At 33.7% G+C, this 20,812-nt stretch overlaps 1 protein-coding gene and 1 long non-coding RNA gene across 5 annotated transcripts in view; both read right to left on the reverse strand.

Moving 5' to 3' along the window:
• The window catches only part of LOC126739392 (E3 ubiquitin-protein ligase MYCBP2), a 714,511-nt gene that overhangs the window by 178,663 nt on the left and 515,036 nt on the right, over window positions 1–20,812 (reverse strand). For 3 of the 4 annotated variants that reach the window (XM_050445056.1, XM_050445053.1, XM_050445057.1), the window contains exon 48: window positions 5,663–5,866. In XM_050445056.1, coding sequence (XP_050301013.1) covers window positions 5,663–5,866 — 204 coding nt within the window. The remainder of the gene's footprint in view (window positions 1–5,662; window positions 5,867–20,812) is intronic. The other variant, XM_050445054.1, reaches the window with a different exon arrangement.
• On the reverse strand, window positions 20,099–20,749 carry LOC126739441 (uncharacterized). Its single transcript, XR_007661622.1, has 3 exons — window positions 20,613–20,749; window positions 20,286–20,563; window positions 20,099–20,204 (listed from the first exon to the last, which is right to left on the reverse strand). It is a non-coding gene; the product is annotated as an uncharacterized LOC126739441 (long non-coding RNA).

Consider the following 20,812-nt stretch of genomic DNA (forward strand, 5'->3'; position numbering starts at 1 on the left):
GTTGGAAATAAAGCTTATTATTATTATAATTTTTACCCGAGGCTGTATAGTACCTATCAATTTTTAGAATGAATAAAATGCTCTTACGTATTAAAAAAATAACCACAAAGATATATTATGGTATTAAGAATTTAAATTTACAACAAAACTTTATTACGATCCTGTCTACGCTGCTTGTTGTTAGTTTAGATAACGAGCCACTGCGCACACTCATAAGGGTTCTCTTTGTTGACATATTTTGGTCGTAAATTTGCCACTTTACTTTCAGACATTGCTGTTCCAGAAGTATAGTTTAGTATCCAGAATATATCATAGAATTGTAAATCGTCATAATATACAGGGTGTTCTATTTAAAAAAATGAATGTTGACGCCATGAACGTTTCTACTTGAGGCACCCTGTATAGAATTTTTTATCTCAAAAACGACAATACTAATCGATATGTCCAAAAAATATCTGAATTTTAGATTATACCGCATTCTAACTTTGATTTTACAGAAGAATTAAATAACATTTTAAGAACCTTTAGATTTTCAGATGTTGTGCAGTTTTTTATGAATCCAAGTGACCTTACAATCTTGATCAAAAGTAATACCGAGATCTTTAATAGTAGTGCATCTTATTAGTTCTTAAGAATTAATTTGGCATGATGATTTATTGTATTCTGCTTCCTAGGGTACGAAACCATAAAACATTTAGAAATATTATACTTGCTTGGCACCACTCATTCAGTAAGTCTAACTGACCCTATAGTTATTGACAATCAGAAACAGTAGAAACCCGACAGTACATTTTTAGGTATTCAGCAAACTGTAATTTCTCGCACTTAAGGCATTCTGCTAGATTATTTATAAATAGAAAAAAATATTAAAGGACCCAAATTTGAGCCCTAAGTAACCCCCGATTTAACAATATACTTTGTAGATTAAACTTCCTCTACCTTCACAAATTGATGTGTTTCCTGTAAGTAAGATCTAAAAAATTTTTTTTTTAAATTTTTTCTGGACATCTTAACTTTTCCAACTTTTGTCATAAAATGTATAGGTCGAAGAAGAAACGCATACTCAATGATAAAATGGTAAAGGGACTCAATGAATCACTAAAAAATGTTGTATCGTAATTCTTGTTGCTTATCATTCTAATGACTTTAGTGCTTCTTGAAAAACAACTAAATTTTAGGTAAAAACAGAAGTTTAAGAAGTAGTCCCTTCTTACAATTGAGTTATTAGATCAATGGCGAACTAAAAGTATTGCGGTCATCCTTCACTAAATATATTTAAAAAACTATAAATCCAACATGTTTCGGACATATAACATGTCCATCATCAGGGGTAATAAATTAAGGGGTTCTGTCAATTCATCTTATAAGTTCTAGTGCCTCAGATAAGGTTAAAATATATTTAAATAAAATTTAAACAAAACTTGGATTTACAAAATTTTAAAACTACATAATTAACAAAAGGTCAATAATAATAGAGAAAATCGGAGCAAGACGGGATCATGAGGTAAAATGGAGTACCCCGTAGCCGATCGATAGTTCTAGCCTGGACACTTATCCCCGCTTCCATCGATACCTCACAACAGAAGCCGAAATCATGCAAGGCGACGACCGCATCGATGGCAAAAATTCCGCGCTGGGGCACATATTGTGCGTTGATCCGAAATAATATTTTACTGTAGTTATTATTGTAGTTTATAGTAAGATTACGCATTTAAAATTTAAATTACTTTTACAGTAATTATTATTATATTATAGAAATGTTAAGATATAAAAACATTTTTCCAATTTCTTGTTTTTATTGCGGAGATGAGAAATCAAATATTCAAACAATGTATTTTTCATATGGCAAACATTTTTTAAAATAATTACTGTAAGAGTAATTATTTAAAAGAATGTTTTGAAATTCAACTTTTCAATCTAGTCAGGTAAATAAAAAACAAAGGGCTGTAAAAAAAACTTAAAAGTAAGTAACGGTATGACAGTATGGAATTAAATACATTATTTATTTTTGTATAGAATATATATATGTCTTGTTTTTATTATTGCTTAGATATTGTCTTAAATATGGTGTTCAAGTAGTATAGAAATGTTTTGATTGTCGTTAATAAATATTTTTGTAATTATGTACTATAAGAGTAATAATAATTAAAATATTGACTATAGGTTAAATAATAAAAACTAAATGGCTGTAGAAAACTTAAAATAAGGATTATTAAAATAAGGCTGTAAAAAACTTAAAATATTAACAGTGAAACCAATGCGCTTAGTTTCATATACTATATGTATGTTTTGTTTTTTTTTTTATATATTTTATTTTACCATAACTATTAAGAATAGTTTGGTTATGGTTTATATACCATTATGTATTAGATAAAATAAAACCAATTTATAGCATTTATTGAATAATAATTCATTTATTCCTCGTTTTTAACCTTATCCAACCATTTAAAGTAAATACTCTAAAACAATTAAAAATAATATTAATATATCTGTATGTATCTTGTGGGAGATAGAGCTGTGCGAATTTCTCACTACTGTGCTACTGTTTAAGCTTAGAAAAAATTAAAATAAATTTAAAATTTATTTTTTTGGTTTTTTTTAATTATCTTTGGAATAATTCAAATTCGATTTTTTAAATAAGCAACAAAAATTTGCCGTAGGTACCTACCTAATTTTGTTTTCGGCATTAACATTTTTACGAAAAAGTAATACAGCAATGCAAAAACTTTCCCATAGCAACCAAGATAACCCACAAAAGTGTCAAGAATAAGTTTTTGAAAAATTGTTTTTTTTTTGAAAACCACATAAAATATAATATATATATTTTTTTATATGGCATATTCTTTTACAAGTAAATAATGTGAAACTTTGGGGTAAATTATCCATTTTCGTATTTTGACGGTAGACGAATTTGAAACACCGTTTATGTATAATTCTCAAATAAAATAAATAATAAAAAATATTTAAAACATTTATCATATACCTAAAAATACGTAATAATAAAAAAAATATATTATCTTGTAAAATGTAAAATATTAGCACAGTCTAACGGTAATTGAATTTTGAAATCTATTTTAAAATTGATTTTTTTCTAAATTGAATTCTATTTCTAAATTGAAATTTGAAATCTATATACTTTGATATTAGGTCCCGCGGTATCTTCACTTAGTCGTTCCACTGTACGGCGTGCGCCACCAAATCTCGGCTTCAATTTTGACGCCACGAAACCAGTGTCACGGCTAGAACTCTCGATCGGCTACGAGTACCCCGATTACATCAAAAACTAAACGTGTGTGACCACCTTTATTGCCTAGAGACACATGTCCGGACAATACCCGCGCTCATTGCATCCGAGACATTCGTTCGGTGCGCGTCTGCTCGAGTTACAGCCAATTTACCATTTTGACCTTCGTTGATGATTATATTCGCCTATAAAAGGTAAGAAAATACCTTTTGAAAAACACGTGCTTTGGGGCAAGATGGGATACCCTATTTGAGGCACGATGGGGTATCCAAGTACCCCATCTTGCCCCAATATATTTTTTCATGAAAAATTTCAACGGAAAAATTGATTAGGTAAATATTGGTCAATTAAAATATTATTTTATTTGCAGTATAATGGTTCGCAATTATAAAAAGAAAACAACGTGATCCAAGGAAAGCATGAAACAAGCGATTGAAAAAGTTTTGACCAAAGAAATGAGTTATCGTAAAGCTGCGTCGCAATACTCTGTACCACAAACAACGTTGGAGAGACATGTCAACGCTATTAAAACCAAAGGTGAAATGAAGTCAAAGATAATTTCACGCAAGGGTAGGATACAAGTTGGGTCGCTATCCTCAGCTGAACGAGGACAAACAGTAACGGTCGAGATTAGTGTTAGCGCAGCAGGAAATTTTATGCCCCCGATGCTAATCTTTCCTCGAAAACGGATGAAAGCCGAATTAATGAATAACTCGGCACCAGGAACAACTTTTCATTGCAATGCCAGTGGATGGATGACAACAGACATATTTGTCTAATGGTTCAAAGCTTTCGTCCAATTCAGTGGAGCAACTAAAGACAACCCGGTGCTACTTTTACTCGAGGGCCACTCTACGCACACAAAGAACATCGAACTTATAGACGTTGCTAGAGAAAACGGTGTGATTATAATCTGCTTCCCACCTCACTGCACTCATCGGCGTCAGCCGTTGGATGTTTCTTTTATGAAGCCTTTGAGTGTATATTATGACCAAGCTGCAACAGCATCTAATCCAGGTGTTATTAGCATGTTCCAAATTAGCGAAATTTTTGGTAAAGCTTTTATACAAGCTGCCACTATGTCTACAGCGATTAACGGATTTCGGAAATGCGGCATATGGCCATTCAACTCTGAGAACTTTACAGATGCCAATTTTCTTGCTGCAGAAACAACAAATATAAGCCAAACGGAGGATAAGCAAGTTCCTCAATCACAAGCAAATGCAAATAAAGATGGTCTTCCCTCTATCATCCATGAAAAAAATCAGCCAAACTTAACTAAGAATATAATTCCGGTTGCTATTCCTAGTAATCACTCAACCATAGGTTCTAGTGATGATGTTCAGCCATCTATTAGCTATCAGGCCCATACAGATCATCATCTCACATCTCCCGGCTACCAAAGCTCAGATGATTAAGATAATTGCCCTTTGAGTAAGCTTGCTACATTATCTCATAGTCCGTTACATAAAACCCCAGAGGCAAGTGGGTTGCCTCCTAAAAGAGTTTGCTCGAATTTTACAGAAAATGTTTGCCGTGACTTAAGTACCAGCTTTGGAAACTGTACTCCAGCTTAGATAATGCCTGTTCCTACTGTAGAAATAAAAGCCAGAAAAAATAATTGCCGTCGAGGCAAGACGGCCATCCTTACGTCAACGCCGTATAAAAGAGAACTTAAAGATCTAAAAACTTCCAGTTCCGAAGGAAAAAAAAAGCAAAAGGTGGTTAAAAAGAAAACACAGGTAAAAAATCAAACTAAAGGAACAAATGGTGCTTCAGAGAATACAGCCGAAGACGACACCGAATGTTTATACTGTGGTGATAGGTATGAGGGGTCCACTGAAAGATGGATAGCTTGTCAAATATGTCAAAAGTGGCCCCACAATTCTTGCGCCGGAGTAGAAGAAGATGACTGTTTAGATATCTGCCATATATGTGATGTTTGTAAATAAACTCGTTACCCCCATCTTACCCCGAGGGCTGTCCCATCTTACCCCGGGCACGGAACAAGATGGGATTTTTCCTTTGTAAAGAAAATTGTGTTTTTTTTGTTTTTTTGGTGTAAGATAAGTTAATTGTTTTTATGCCAAGACAGTTATGGATGGTAATGAAAGAGATTTTAGAATAAACGTTATTTTTTTATTGTAATGTTACATTTTTATTGATATAAATGCTTTGCGTCCCCGTCTTTCCCCATGTTGCCCTACAACCTTGAAAAAGTATTTTAACATTTTAACCTTGTCTGAGGCACTAGAACTTATAAGATGAATTGACAGGACCCCTTAATTTGTTATCCCTGGTGATGGAGATATTATATATATCCGAAACATGTTGGATTAATAGTTTTTTAAATAGATTGAGTGGAGGATGACCGAAATACTTTTATATAGCCATTTAAAAAAACAAAAGTTTACTTACGCACTCCGCCATCCCCACAATTACCAGCCCAACCGAGGCAATAGTTGCCCCCCGAGTTGTATCCCTTACCCCCAGCGTGTCTGGCACACCCGGGATGTTCCTCGTGCATGTGATACGTCACAGGATGGGGATAGTTATTGCCGCATAGTTCACATAAGGTCTCGCCTGTCCCCGAGTTAACATACGAAGTTAGTCCAATGTCTTCTAAATAAAAAAAGGGAAATTTAGATGAAAAATAGTACTACTATGTGCTAAATGTAGAAAGTTTCTAGGAAAGACACATGGCATGGTCAACTTAAAATGTGAAGTAAGTAAATTTAGAAAAGAAATTAGTGAGAATAAAAAACAGCAAATACCTACTCATTATGAGATTGCAATAAAAGATGTCGTCGCAGAAAGACGAACTTCAAGTAACTTACATTAAAAAGAATGAAAAAAGAAAACGCACAACTATCTTCTTAGAGTATTATCCAGAAATTGCTCATATGTGTTGTATATATATCTCCATCATCAAGAATTAAGCTGCATGATAGTTTTTGTTCTGTTCTGTCTTTGCTTTTAGACGAATTGCCAGAGAATTATGATGTCATTGTTTGTGGTGACTTCAATTTGCCTGCCTTGGCATACTGATTCTTTAGGATCAGAGCCGGAGAGTAAAATTACGGCACATGTCCTAGCAGTGTCGGAGTGTATGGCATATTATACCTTGAGACAGATTGACTCCATCTCTAATAGTAAATGAGGTTATTTAGATCTAATGTTTACCGCATTTCATTCAAAAACATTGTTGTCTAACAATCCTATACTGCCATGTGATTCTTACCACCCGGCACAAACCATTCATTATGACTGTAATTCAGAAATTGAGCTCTCAAAGTACGATTGTTATTATTAAAATGTTAAGATGGTAGATTATACAGTTAATAATATGTGGTTAAGTAGTATTATTTGGGAGTATGTTTTAAGTCGTACAAATATTGAGTGTTCTGTGCAATTATTTTATGATTTATTATATTATGTGATTGGTTGTAATGTACCGAAGATTAGATATAAGTCACCAACATTCCCTAAGTGGCATGACCGAGCGTTGAAAGATTTCATTTTAAGTAAGAGAAAGGCTCACAAAATACATTCAACCGCAATGTCTAGGGATAATTTAGAATTTTCTTAATTTTTTTTTTAATTTAAAATTTTATTTACTTGCTATAAATATAAAAATATCTAGACTTTATCCTTATTTTAGACTGCTTAAACCACACTGTACATTTTTCTACTTAATTTATTTATCTCAAATAAATAAACAAATACACATATCGTTATTTATTGTCTTGAATTCTTTTACCAAAAAAAAGTGTTTGCGTTTTTTTGGAAAAAAGTTTGTTCATAGAGCTCAGTATAGTTCTTGCTAACCATGCAGCGCAGACATTTAACGAGAGAAGAAATGATACGAGCGGTGGGCCTTTTAGATGGTGGTATGACGCAAGCACAGGTTGCAGTGAACATGGGCACTACTCAAAGCGTAATTTCACGCTTATATGCACGGTATCGAGAAGAAGGCGATGTGGCGGAAAGGCATAGAGGTCGCTTACGTATTACAACCCCTCTACAGGACCGCTTTTTACACTTAAATGCTCGAAGACGCCCCACTGTAACAGCACCAGAATTGCAAATCATGCTACAGCAAGTGCATAACGTTGAGGTTTCAGCCGATACTGTACGCCGACGTTTGCATGAAAACAACCTACGTAGTCGTCGGCCTTTAAGGGTGCAACCGTTGTCCTGGGGTAATCGAGGAGTACGACTTTTGTGGGCGGAAGAACATTTGTTGTGGCAAAATGAAAGTTGGGCAAATGTGCTGTTCACTGATGAGTCTCGGTTTGGAATTTACCCCGACTCAAGAAGAGTTCGCATGTGGAGAGAACCTGGAAACGCAAACCGCCTGTGCAATGTCCAGGAAGTGCATTCTTTTCGTGGCGGAACCATCATGGTTTGGGGAGGCATTAGTATTGGAGGAAGAACAGACCTCATTTTATTAGAAAACTTTTTAACTGGCAGATTATACGTGGATCAGATACTGGCACCTGTTGTTATTCCGTATGCAGCAGCAATTGGTCAAACCTTTGTTTACATGCACGACAATGCCAGACCACACACTTCAAGGGTTGCTAGAGAGTTTCTAGAAATGAATAATATCGATGTCTTACCATGGCCACCTCAATCCCCGGACCTAAACCCCATTGAACACATGTGGGATATGCTTCAAAGAAGAGTTCTTCGTATGGAAAGACCAAGAGACAATAGAAGAACTTTGTTTCTGACACTTCAAGAAGCCTGGAATGAGATACCCCAAGATGATATTGATCATTTAATTCTAAGCATGCCCAGACGATGTCAAGCAGTTGTGAACAGTCGTGGAGGTCATACAAGTTATTGAATATTGTTTTTGTTTATTTTTTGTTAATTTAAAATTAAGAATTAAATTTTTGTAAAACCTAGTTTCTCAACAACTTTAATTTTTTTGCATTTTTTTAGAAAAAATATAAATTATTTAAAATTTTTTGGGTTTTTTTATTACTTTATAAACTACTCTTAAACTTGCAAATAAATTTAAAAAAAAAGATCATATTAAAAAATATATATACAAATTTATTCAAAATATCCCTAGACATTGCGGTTGTGTGTATATAAGCAATGCAGTTCTCTGGTGAATTATAACACATTTTCTGAACTTAAACAGAGTAAAATGCAAAGAATATTCAAATAAGGTTTGTTATAATGAATATATACTTAAACTTGACGATAATGTTAATAATGAAAAGGAATGTTGGAAATATGTAAACTCCAAAAAAGAAAGTTATGGTATACCAAATAACATACACTTGGATCATAAAAGAGATGCATCATCTATTGTTGAAATAGCTAATTTGTTTTGTGAGCATTTTGCCACAGTTTATGTAAAGAATGATGAAAATTTTCTTTAAAATAGTTGTGCTTATAATTCTAATTCTGTTGGAAATAGTAGTAGACCTTTGAGTTTGGGTATTTGCCCTGTGCTCTGGAAACAGAGCTACATTACACCTATATTTAAAAATGGTGATCGTTTTGATGTCGTTAATTATAGAGATATATCCAAAATGTCTCTTATACCGAAAATTTTGGAATTTCTTATTACTAAAGCTCTAACATCCCAACTTAATTATATGTTGATTCAGCAACAACACGGATTTATTAGGTTTAAATCAACTAGATCTAACATATTGGAATTTCAATCTACTGTGCTGGTAACCCTGGAGAGTCATTATCAAATGGATACAATATATACTGACTTCTCGAAGGATTTCGACCAGGTAAATGATTGTATTTTTATTCACAAACTTGAAGAAATGGGAGTTGGTGGCGCTCTACTCGTTGGTCGGGTAGTTACATTACAGGACGAACCCAAGTAGTCAAACTGAAGACTGTCTTATCTAGAGAGATAACTGTTCATTCTGGTGTTCCCCAAGGTGGGCACTTGTCTCCATTTCTGTTTAATTGTTTCATAAATGAAAGTCTGTATGGTGTTTTGACTTGTGATTTTTTAATGCATGCTGATGATTTGAAAATTTTTACAGAGATAAAATCTTTTATAAATTTTTTTTTTTTTTTAAAGCAGTCATTGCTTTAAATTTCAGTAGGATCTTACATCAATCATGCAGTGGTGCAAATTGAATAAATTAAAGCTTAGTATAAATAAGTGTGAATCCAATATGAGATTGGCATTCCCAAATGAGATTGGTAATATTCTCAAAGGATCGCAAGAGATAAAGGATCTTGGCGTCACCTTAGATCAAGAGCTTGCACTTGCTTCTCATGTTGCTCAGATATCCAACAGAGCTATGAAATTGCTTGGTTTTGTATTAAGATCCCTCAAATACTTCAATAATGTGTATGTCATTAGGGATGGCTATTGTGCTGTTGTAAGATCTGTATTTGAGTATGTATATGTACTGTGGTCATCATTCTATCAGTGCCACATCTTCCAGAAAGGGTTCAAAGACGATTCGCCTACAAGTTGAATATTCCGGTAGATAATATTTATTATGATGACTTCTATGTGTTACTAAAACTCCCTAAATTAATAGAGAGACGAACTTATACAGATTTATGTACTTTATTTAAATTACCGAATGGTATGATCAATTCTCCTAATCTCCTTGCACTATTTATTTTTCATGTACCTTATATATTATTTTATATTTAAATTTCGTAAATGAGAATTCCGTCAATAAGCTTTAAAAATATTGGAAAATAATTAATTCAGGAGTTGTTTGTAATAGATGGAATCGTTGTGCTTCTTGCAAAGATATTCCATTTACAAGATGCTATAAATGACCAAGACATAATCATAAAAGCAGTACTTATACCAATAGGGTTAGATTTGAGACTTGTTAGGGAGACAACATCCACACATACAGCTCAATCTATCAGTTTTTACAATAGATCCGAAGAAGCAGAATGATTTTGCTGTTCTCGCGGGTTAAAAAAGCAGTCGTTACAAAGACGAAAAGTCTATTATCGAATATCACCTTATTAAAAGAATTAGGTGTTTCTCTTTATTCTGTCATCTCAGCAAGGCCTTCGACTGCGTCTCTTATGGTATCTTAAATTAAAAACTAGCGGCATATTATTTTCATAATAGCAGCATTCATCTGATAACATCCTATTTGAATGGCAGAACTCAGGTAGTTGTCTCTTTTGAGTCTCTTCTATTTTTAATTTTTGTCAATGATTTAACTAATATCGAACCCAATGTTACATACAATACATAGTTTACTGATGACACGAATGAATTGGCTTCAGTTAAAGGGAATCAAAACAATCACCACGATCTTTACAGTTAGAGACTTCAATAATGATAATGAAGCAAATAAGATGTGTGAAAACTTCTAGGAGTTCATATTGATGCAGAGCTGGTGTGGGAGACACAGGTTGACAGGTTAGCGGGTTTAAAGGTAAACGTTTTGATGTTGCATGGCTTGTCATTTTGTGTGTCTCATTAGGTCCTAAGAGCTGCCTACTTTGCTATTTTTCACAGCTGACTGGCCTATGGTGGCCTTATATGGAGACACTTATGTTATTCTGAGAGAGTCTTTAGGCTACAGAGAAAGACCATTAGAATTACCGGAGGATTGGGATGTAGGGATAATGGTAGATAACTTTTGCTATTAATATTGATGATTCGAAGATTAATGCTTGGAGTTTTGACGTTACCCTCCAGTTACATATTGGAAAATATCTCATATGCCGAGAAAAAAATTGAATATCTATATATATAAAAGAGTTTGTCCTGACTGACTGACTCATCATCGCAGAGCCCAAACTACAATAGCTAGAAACGTGAAATTTTTCCAAATGTGTGAAATGTTCCTTTTATAATGTAGGCACCGGATAAGAAAGGATTTTTCGAAATTCCACCGATAAGGGGTAAAAAATGGGAAAATTGTTACCCGTGACGTCGAGAACTAAGGGGCCGTGGCTTCGGAGTTTGAACGGAGACTGCCCGCACCAACGATTTGCAGGCATCAACTTAAGAAAAAAAACTGCAACAATGTTTTTTTATAATGTAGGCCCCGGATACGAACGAACTTTTTGAAATTCCACCGATAAGGGGTGTTAGCGATATGATAAATATCGCATAGAGGCATAAAACTGATTAATAAATACGATTGAAAGAGTGCCTCTGTATTATTTATACAGGGTGTCAATTTGAAAACTTCCCACCCCTATTATCTCGAAACGGGTTAGGTTTTTATAAAATCGCTAGGACACGTCGATTTTATTATCGAGGGGGAACAATTTTTATGCAGAAATCACTTCGCCTCTTTCAACCCCCTACCCCCCAGAACCTCCCTCTCAAAAATCTTAAATGGCAATAGGGGTTGAGTGATACCTCATTTGAAAGAACTTTTTATTCTCTACATTTTGGCACCTTATTTTTTAAATTTGAGTGCTGCGTTGCCAAGTTAGGGTTATTTAAACATTGTTAAATTACTTATTATTAAACATTATTCCTGTAAGTGTTTTAATTACGTTAAAGCTATGATTTGCATTGAAACATGTTATTTAGGTTAATATTACATTGAAACATGTTATTTAGGTTAATATTATTTTTACTAAACATTTGCATAGCCGTTACAATTATGGTCTTTACAAAAGCACGTCTAAAATTTATTTTATTAACACATCTACTATAAGAGGTGTTCAAAGTGTTCTCCATTGTTCTCCAAACAAAAATAAAGTCTATTCTCAAATTCTTCCCGAACATTCTGAAATACCTCTTCTGGAATAGCCCTACTTGCCTCTGTAATTCTTCTTTTTAAATCTTCGATATCATCAGGCTGAGTTTTGTAAACAACCGATTTTATGTGCCCCCATAAAAAAAAATCTAACGGCGTTAAGTCTGGTGACCTAGCAGGCCATTCTATCGGTCCCCTTCTACCAATCCATTGGTTAGGGAATCTGTTATTCAACCACTCCCGCACTGGCCGAAAATAATGCGGCGTAGCTCCATCTTGCTGAAAGTGTAGTTCGTTTTCTTGCAAAATGTTACCAACTTGATTTTCCAGTTCAGTTGTTATCAAAGGATCAATTACATCTTCAAGTAGGTGTAAGTAGAGCTCTCCAGTTAAGTTTTGTTCAATAAACAACGGTCCTATAACAGCATTTCCAAGAATACCGGCCCAAACATTAATTTTTTGTGGCCGCTGTGTAGCACCCTCTCTGAAAATGTGGGGATTGTCCTCACTCCAGTATCGACAATTCTGTCTATTGACATGGCCGTTTAGGAAAAAGGTACATTCATCACTGAAGCAAATGTTGCTTACCACAATTGCACGAGTGTTTATTAAGTTGGACATAATTTCGCAAAACTCTATTCTCCTATCAAAATCGTCCTCATGAAGTTCCTGTAAAATTTGCATCTTGTACGGATGATATTTATGTAACTGTAATGCTCGTCGTACAGTTTCATGTGACATTCCAGTTAGACGTGCTACTGTACGGAGAGAATTGGTGGGTTCTGCAACGAATGTTCCCAAAATCTCTACTTGAGCATCTTCGTTTAAAACACGCCGACTTGCCCTTTTTTTGTTTCCAACTGAACCCGTTTCATTAAATTTAGCTACTACGTCCAAAATGTATCTGTGACTTATATTACAATTAGGATTTCTATTATTAAAAACTTCTGCCGTTCTTCTTGCGCATCTTCCTTGCTCGCCATAAATAAAAATCATTTCAATTCTTTGCCTAAGCGTGTATACCATAGTAACTAACAGTAACACACAAATTATCGAAATAAATTTGAACTGATTTAAATACCTAGTGACATTGACTGGTAGGAAAGTTCACTAAATACTATTTTAAATTTCGGATTATATCATCGAACTGTATTGAGACGAATTCCATTGCAAACGAAAATAAACAAAAAAGAAAAAAAAATAAATGTTTATCTTTCATGACCAAAAGAATTTGTCGGATTGATAAACACTTTCAGTGAGAAATGCACCGGTTCGCTTTATGGTCAAACACGTTCCAATAGAAATCATAGCTTCAACGTATTTAAAACACTTACAGGAATAATGTTTAATAATAAGTAATTTAACAATGTTTAAATAACCCTAACTTGGCAACGCAGCACTCAAATTTAAAAAATAAGGTGCCAAAATGTAGAGAATAAAAAGTTCTTTCAAATGAGGTATCACTCAACCCCTATTGCCATTTAAGATTTTTGAGAGGGAGGTTCTGGGGGGTAGGGGGTTAAAAAAGGCGAAGTGATTTCTGCATAAAAATTGTTCCCCCCTCGATAATAAAATCGACGTGTCCTAGCGATTTTATAAAAACCTAACCCGTTTCGAGATAATAGGGGTGGGAAGTTTTCAAATTGACACCCTGTATATTGGTAGACATAACAACAAGGCGGGTCCATGCGAGACTGATACTCGAGAGGTGACTCGACTCAGTCTTACCGCTCGCTCTGCATCTAACGAATCATTTTTAAGATTATTTGTGTCTTGGTTTTATAATAATTATATTATATTAATGGCGCCCCTTGACCTCAAGAAAAACGGCGTGGTAATTGTGGGTTGCATGTACTATCAATGAGGCGAGGCCTCGGATTTTATTTTTGTGTTTTGTGGGTTGCATTTACTATTATTGGAGGCCTTCTTCGACTTTTCTTTTATTTTCAGCCGCGAGCATTCAGCTAGTCTCTGATATACAGTGAATCACTGTGGCATCTATCCTTATATTTTCTTATTCTTATTTTTATCCAATATCTTTTAAAGTAATAATTCTAGTTTTTAATAATGTCTTCTATAATGTAAGTAAAATTTGTTTTTAAGAAAAAGCCACAAATTAAACAACAGTATGCATGCACGGGTTGTGTCTATAAGAATTTTTGCTGTGAATTTTTTTGTTTTTTGAGAACCTTTTAATATCTATTTTCAAAGCTCCTTTTGATTCTCCTATTTATTTTCTTCTTACTATGATTTCCTTGGCACATATAAATAACGTGCTTATCTAATAAATTTGATATATTCAGAGATTACATGCTCGCACACAACTATATTGTCACATGGCTCTGAAACATGGCTACATAGTGATCATCTAATTAGTTTACCAGGCAGAAAAATATCAAATACTCTGTTATACTACAAGAAAGTACCGAATTTATTGAGCACATCTGGCTTAAGTTATTCTTGGGTAATGAAATCTTTGTATTAGGAAATATATACAGGGTGTTCCGTTGATCATGTTACAAACTTCTAGGGCAGATAGAAAACGTCAAAAGAAAAACAAAAGTTCATATAAACATGGGTCCGGAAAAGCTTCCTCAGGGAGCTAGAGCTCTTTGAAAATAACCTTTAAAAACTAGTTTTTTTTTAATAGCTCCGGAACTACTTTAGCTACCGCAACCAATTTTGGGAGGTAAATTATTGTTAGTACGTTTATTCTTTTGAACCTACTAAATAAAAAAAATATTTACCAGGGGCTTCAGAATCAGGGGGGTATTTGGTAAATTTAGGCCCATTTCTTTAAGACTTTAATTTCTGCCCGTTTGGGCATTAGATTATGATGTTTCTATGCTTTTTACATAAAAAAGGTGCTCTTAGTAAAAGTCGGTAAATGGTAAATATCACCGTTTTTGTGAAAATTGACGAAAAGCAAGTTATGAGATACAAAAATGAATTACCTATTATTATTAATAAACAAATAAAAAAAAAATCTGGCGTAAATAAAAAATAAATGTTTAAAAAAAGTTAAGATAGCCACTTTATTAAATTGGTACTCAAATTAATTAACTGTCAGTTTAATTACCTTAAGGCATAAAATGTTTAAATGATTTTAAGTGTAATAAAAAACCAACAAATTAACAATTTTAAAAACGTAAACAAATTTTATTAAAGATTGGTATTACAAAAATAAACTTAAAATATTAATTGCTCAAAATGCCGGCCGCCACGATCGATACATTTATTGTATCTACGCACCAGATTAAGGTTGACGTGATTAAAAATATCAGGCGTGGTTTGGATTACTTCAGCAGCTGCGGAAATTCTGGCCACCAGGTCTTCTTCTGACTGAGTTTCATATACGAGACTTTTCATATGCCCCCAAAGAAAAAAATTTAAGGGTCTCAAATCTGGTGAGCGCGCTGGCCAGGTGACAGGGCCTCCGCGGCCAATCCAGCGCCTTCCAACATTTTCATTTATAAACTCGCGGACAATAAGTGAAAAATGAGCTGGCGCTCCATCGTGTTGTAGCCATAAGTTCTGTCGTATATTTAGGGGCAGATCATCTAATAGTTCTGGCAGTACATTTCTTAAAAAATTTAAATAAATATTTCCCGTTAAACGAGGAGGCAACATAATTGGACCAATTAAGCGTTCTCCAACAATGCCGGCCCACATATTGACCGAAAACTTATGTTGATAGCTCCTAAAATGAATACCATAAGGGTTTTCCTCACTCCACACATGATTATTCTTAGAATTAAAAATGCCTTCTTTTGTAAATAAAGCCTCGTCAGTAAAAAGGACATATTTTGGAAATTAAGGTTCTTTCGTACACCGGTCAAGAAACCACTGGCAAAAATTCACGCGGGGCAATAAAAATCATTGGGTCCTAATGATTGCACCTTTTGCAGGTGGTAGGGCCGAAGAAGCTGTTCATTAACAACGTTCCATACCCTAACATGACTTACATGCATCGCATCAGCTACTACTCGAGTACTTACTGATGGATTATCTTCAAATCGCTGAAGCACTTCTTCCTCAAAATCCGGGATTCGGATGTTCCTTTGCGCGCCATTATCTTGGCGTTTTATTTTAACGGAGCCAGTCTCCCGGAGCCGTTGATTGACCCTTTCAAAAAGTGTGTGAGCTGGGATTCGCCTTTCGGGAAACCGCTCTTCATATAGTCGAGAAGCAGCTCTACCATTACATCGAACTTCCCGATAAATTAAAAGCATATCGGCGTATTCAGCAAAAGTGTAATCTTCCATTACTTAACCGTAATAAAAAGGGAATTAATATCATGTAAAAAATACTGACAGTGACAAATTTAAAAAATACTGACAGTAGCAATAAATTAGCATTATTATTATTATTAAAATAATTAATTCAGGTGCTGTATCTTAGTTTGGTTTTAGTCAATTTCCACAAAAACGGTGATATTTACCGACTTTTACTAAGAGTACCTTTTTTATGTAAAAAGCATAGGAACATCATAATCTAATACCCAAACGGGCAGAAATTGAAGTCTCAAAGAAATGGGCCTAAATTTACCAAATACCCCCCCGATTCTGAAGCCCCTGGTAAATATTTTTTTTATTTAGTAGGTTCAAAAGAATAAACGTACTAACAATAATTTACCTCCCAAAATTGGTTGCGGTAGCTAAAGTAGTTCCGAAGCTATTAAAAAAAACTAGTTTTTAAAGATTATTTTCAAAGAGCTTTAGCTCCCTGAGGAAGCTTTTTCGGACCCATGTTTATATGAACTTTTGTTTTTCTTTTGACGTTTTCTATCTGCCCTAGAAGTTTGTAACATGATCAACGGAACACCCTGTATATATACACTATATAATGTATAGACCACCTTCATCCAATATTAACAATTTTTTAAATTATTATGAGGAAATATTGACAGAATTATTTTCATGCAAAGGTGAACTCTTTTGCTTTGGAGATTTTAATATTGACATAGGAAATATGGGCAACAAACTAAGTGAATCTTAACAAAATATTACTGACGTATTTGGTTTAAATCAACTTATCTCAGTGCCCACAAGAATAAATAATTATAGCTCATCTACCATTGATTTAATATTTTATAATCAGGATAACGTCAGAGATGTTGGCACCGAAGATATACAGATATCTGACCATATCCTCATTTTTTGTAATATTCAAACAAAAAAGAAAAATGTAAAACCATTATATAGTTTTAACTTATAATAAAACTTCGCAATAAAGCGCTTAATAGATTCCGAGCCTCGAAAAACCCCAATCACTGGGTTTACTATAAAAAAAACTTCATAATTTTACAATATCGGGCATAATAGCTGAAAAAAAAAGCTTATCCGAATACCGTCTATAAGCAAGGTACCACTAAGCAGAAATGGCAAGAAATTAAAAAAATAAACATAATAAAAAAATCGAGAACATCTGTCCTACGTTCATAAATTTAATAATTATTTTCCGTCGATGAATACCAATAATCAAATCATAGATAATGGAACATTATTATCCTATCTTAATAACAAGCTCAATATTACAAATTCATTTTTTTTTCTTTCTGTGTCAAATAGCGATATATTAAAAGTAGTTTGTAACCTAAAATCAAATGCAATTGGCCAAGATGATTGGCCTTCGATCAATCTCAATCCTTTCTTGCTTATCCAAGATTTTAGAAAAAGTAATTATGCTAGACTACTCTCAAGCATTTGACACTTTAAACCACGAACTATTGTTGGCAGTACTGCAGTATATTGGGTTGTCTGACGTGGCATTAACGCTAATTAAATCATATTTAACAGATAGGTTCTCTTATATTCTATTTACACTTGTAACATCTACAAATGTCTTCAATATTGTAATCACCATATGTATGCTGATGATACCCAATTAATTTACCTGGTACTGAGGAAGCCAATTTAAAAATAAATAGTGACCTTCAGTATTTATGCGAAAAATCGACAAATATGCAGCTTAAAGTTAATCCAGCCAAATCCGTAGCAATTATCTTGCTTGACATTCACCGAACGACTATAGTTAATGATCTACACTTAAAAATAGGAAATTAAAAGATAACAATTAAAGATAGTGCAAAAAACTTGGGTCTAATTATAGATAATAAATTATGATTTAAAGAACACATCACTACAAAACTTAAAATAGCCTATTCAACCCTCTCTTTATCCACACAGACATTATTTAAATCAAACAACAACAAAGAACATTATACGAATACCTAGTCTTATCTCACTTTAACTTTTGTGACTCAATTTATGGCCCATGCCTTGATAATGAAACAAAACGTCGAATTCAAGTTGTTCAAAACTCCTGTCTAAGATTTATTTTTGGTATACAAAGACGCAACAGCATTACTTATAAGCTTAAAGATGTAAAATGGTTAGATATGGCAACACGTAGTGAGCTACATTCAGTTTCTTTTTATTATAAAATTTTTAAAAATCGCACCCCTCACTACCTCTTAAATCAAATTAAACTACGAACTTCAGCACATCATGTAAACCTAAAACAAAGATATCTTGTCGACATTCCAAGACATCATAAGGAAATTTTTAAATCATCTTTTTCCTACAATGCTGCCAAGCTGATAAATAAAAATAAAATTAGTTATTTAACGTTGTCAGTCCGCTCATTTAGAAATTTAATTTGGAAAAAAACGTTTGTTTAATATGTAACCTATTTAATTATACAATATGTGACCTAACACTGCATTTATAGTGTCATCTCTTCTTTTCTCTTCTTTACGCTTTCTTTTCTTTCGATCTCTCTCTCTTTCTCCCTCTTTATTTTATAAATATATTCTTATATATATAATTATAAAAAAATAAATAAATAAATAAACAATTTACTTTTTGGCTTCAACAGCCCCTACGTAATAGGGTCATATCCGATAATTTTATATTACAATTTTTTCAACATTATCCTATACTATTTTGCATAAAAACTGACCATACAAAATTTCTCGCGTTTATCTTTAATAGTTTTCGAAACTAAACCCCAAAGTTGCCGCGGACGGAAAATTAACTCGTGCTCGCGTTACGTCACTAGGCTTAATCATTCATCCGTTGTCTAGCTTGTCAACGACCAATAAGTGTACGGAAATATAGACTCTTTCTTTCAGACATGCTATCATAAGTCTCAATATTTCTTTTATTGATTTGATGGAAGTTAATAGTTAAGTGATATTATTTAATGAGCGTTCGCAGGGTTCGCGTGTTTTGAAAATAAAGTGCTGAGGAGTCTCCCTTTTTCATATTGTAGGCATGTAGGCTGTATCACACGAGCTGCACTCGATTAAGAATTAATATATTGATTAGGTATTATTATCGATTAATACATGAGACATTTTTTTTTGTTCTTGCCGCCTAATAAAGAACTTACATGCTTGCTCTGATTAAATGATATAGTTTTGTTTGCTTTTTGTTTTCAGCTCAGCTCGACAAAGTTATGGGGATAATACGATTGGTTATGTACAACTAAGCCGAGAAGGAGATATTTGTAACATATTTTCCAAAGTAACTCCAGAGCATAAAATAAATGCTAAAAATTATGTGGTTTCTTGTAAAATAAATGAAAAAGAACATAATATTTTAGAGGTAATGTGCCAAGATTGTGCAGCTTCTGAGGGTGGTTTGTTACAGTTTATTTTCGTCAGATACATAAAGAATAAGAAAATAAAATGAATCTAAAATGTTAGCGAAAGCATAGCTCGATTATAGAACTTTAAGAGGCAATTTCTAAGTTATTCTGGTGCTAAAATTAATAAAATAAACAGTTATCATTTCAGTATTAATTCTATTTTTGATATCAATAATTTTCAACCCTTATGATGAAACTCAAATTATTAATCAAAACTTTAATTTTTTTTTTAATTGTTTTGATTTAACTAATGTCAGAAGTCATATCCTAGCCAATAAGATCCCAGCTCATTCTCCTATATCCCTACTAAAACCATTTCTGGCGCGAAAATCTTTGACCTCTAGGAGTCTTGAAGAACAAGCCTTTGAAGAAGGTTGTTTCTTGGTATTTTTGCCGATCTTACTTCAATGAAAAGTTGAAAACTCACCTTTTGGGTATTTTAGTTTGTGGATACTAAATGCCATACTGCAATAGTGCAGGATTATAAGTGGTGTAGTTAAATCCCAACTTTTTCAAGGTTCTTTGTTTAAGTGTCCAGTTTTGTGTTCCCGAGAAAAGGCCAATTCCATTGGTAAGTCCTAATATTTTGATTTGGCATCTTGGTTTCTGATAATCTACATATTATACATGTAATTTTATATAAGTAGACTCACGCATACCGTTAAGTTTGAATATCAATGCTTATATCTACTTACTCTATTGGCGATTCCTCAATCTGGGTATTCTTCCACTTTCAGGCTTTTTTTTTTTCATCCCCCAGTATGGTCTTTATCCACGATTATAAGAGGTAGAAATCTCCACTCATCTACTCCAATAACGTCCATAACATCTACATTGACATTCACTGTTAAACCGATCCACCCAGGTCCCCCACCGCAATCATGCAGCCCTTTTGGAGCCAGGTTTGATTAATGTTTGTGACGTTTAGTGAACCATGCAGTCAGTAAAACAACCTAACCAGTAAACCAAAGTCCTGTCAACATTCATTAGCTTTACTGCAGTATATTAGATTAAATACTAACCTCAAAATTACATTGTTACCACTCTGATCATTAGATTTTACTACCACACCATTGTTTTGAATAGTTTCATAATAACTAGGTACATATTAGTTATTTTATTGAAATAGACCGTATAGATCTTGTAAACTGGATAAATAGGCCTATTTCGAAAGTACCCATGCAAACTTTTAGCCCCAAACAACATAATACAAGATTTTAGT

The sequence above is a fragment of the Anthonomus grandis genome, chromosome 8 (assembly GCF_022605725.1).
Source record: "Anthonomus grandis grandis chromosome 8, icAntGran1.3, whole genome shotgun sequence".
Classification (NCBI taxonomy): domain Eukaryota; kingdom Metazoa; phylum Arthropoda; class Insecta; order Coleoptera; family Curculionidae; genus Anthonomus; species Anthonomus grandis.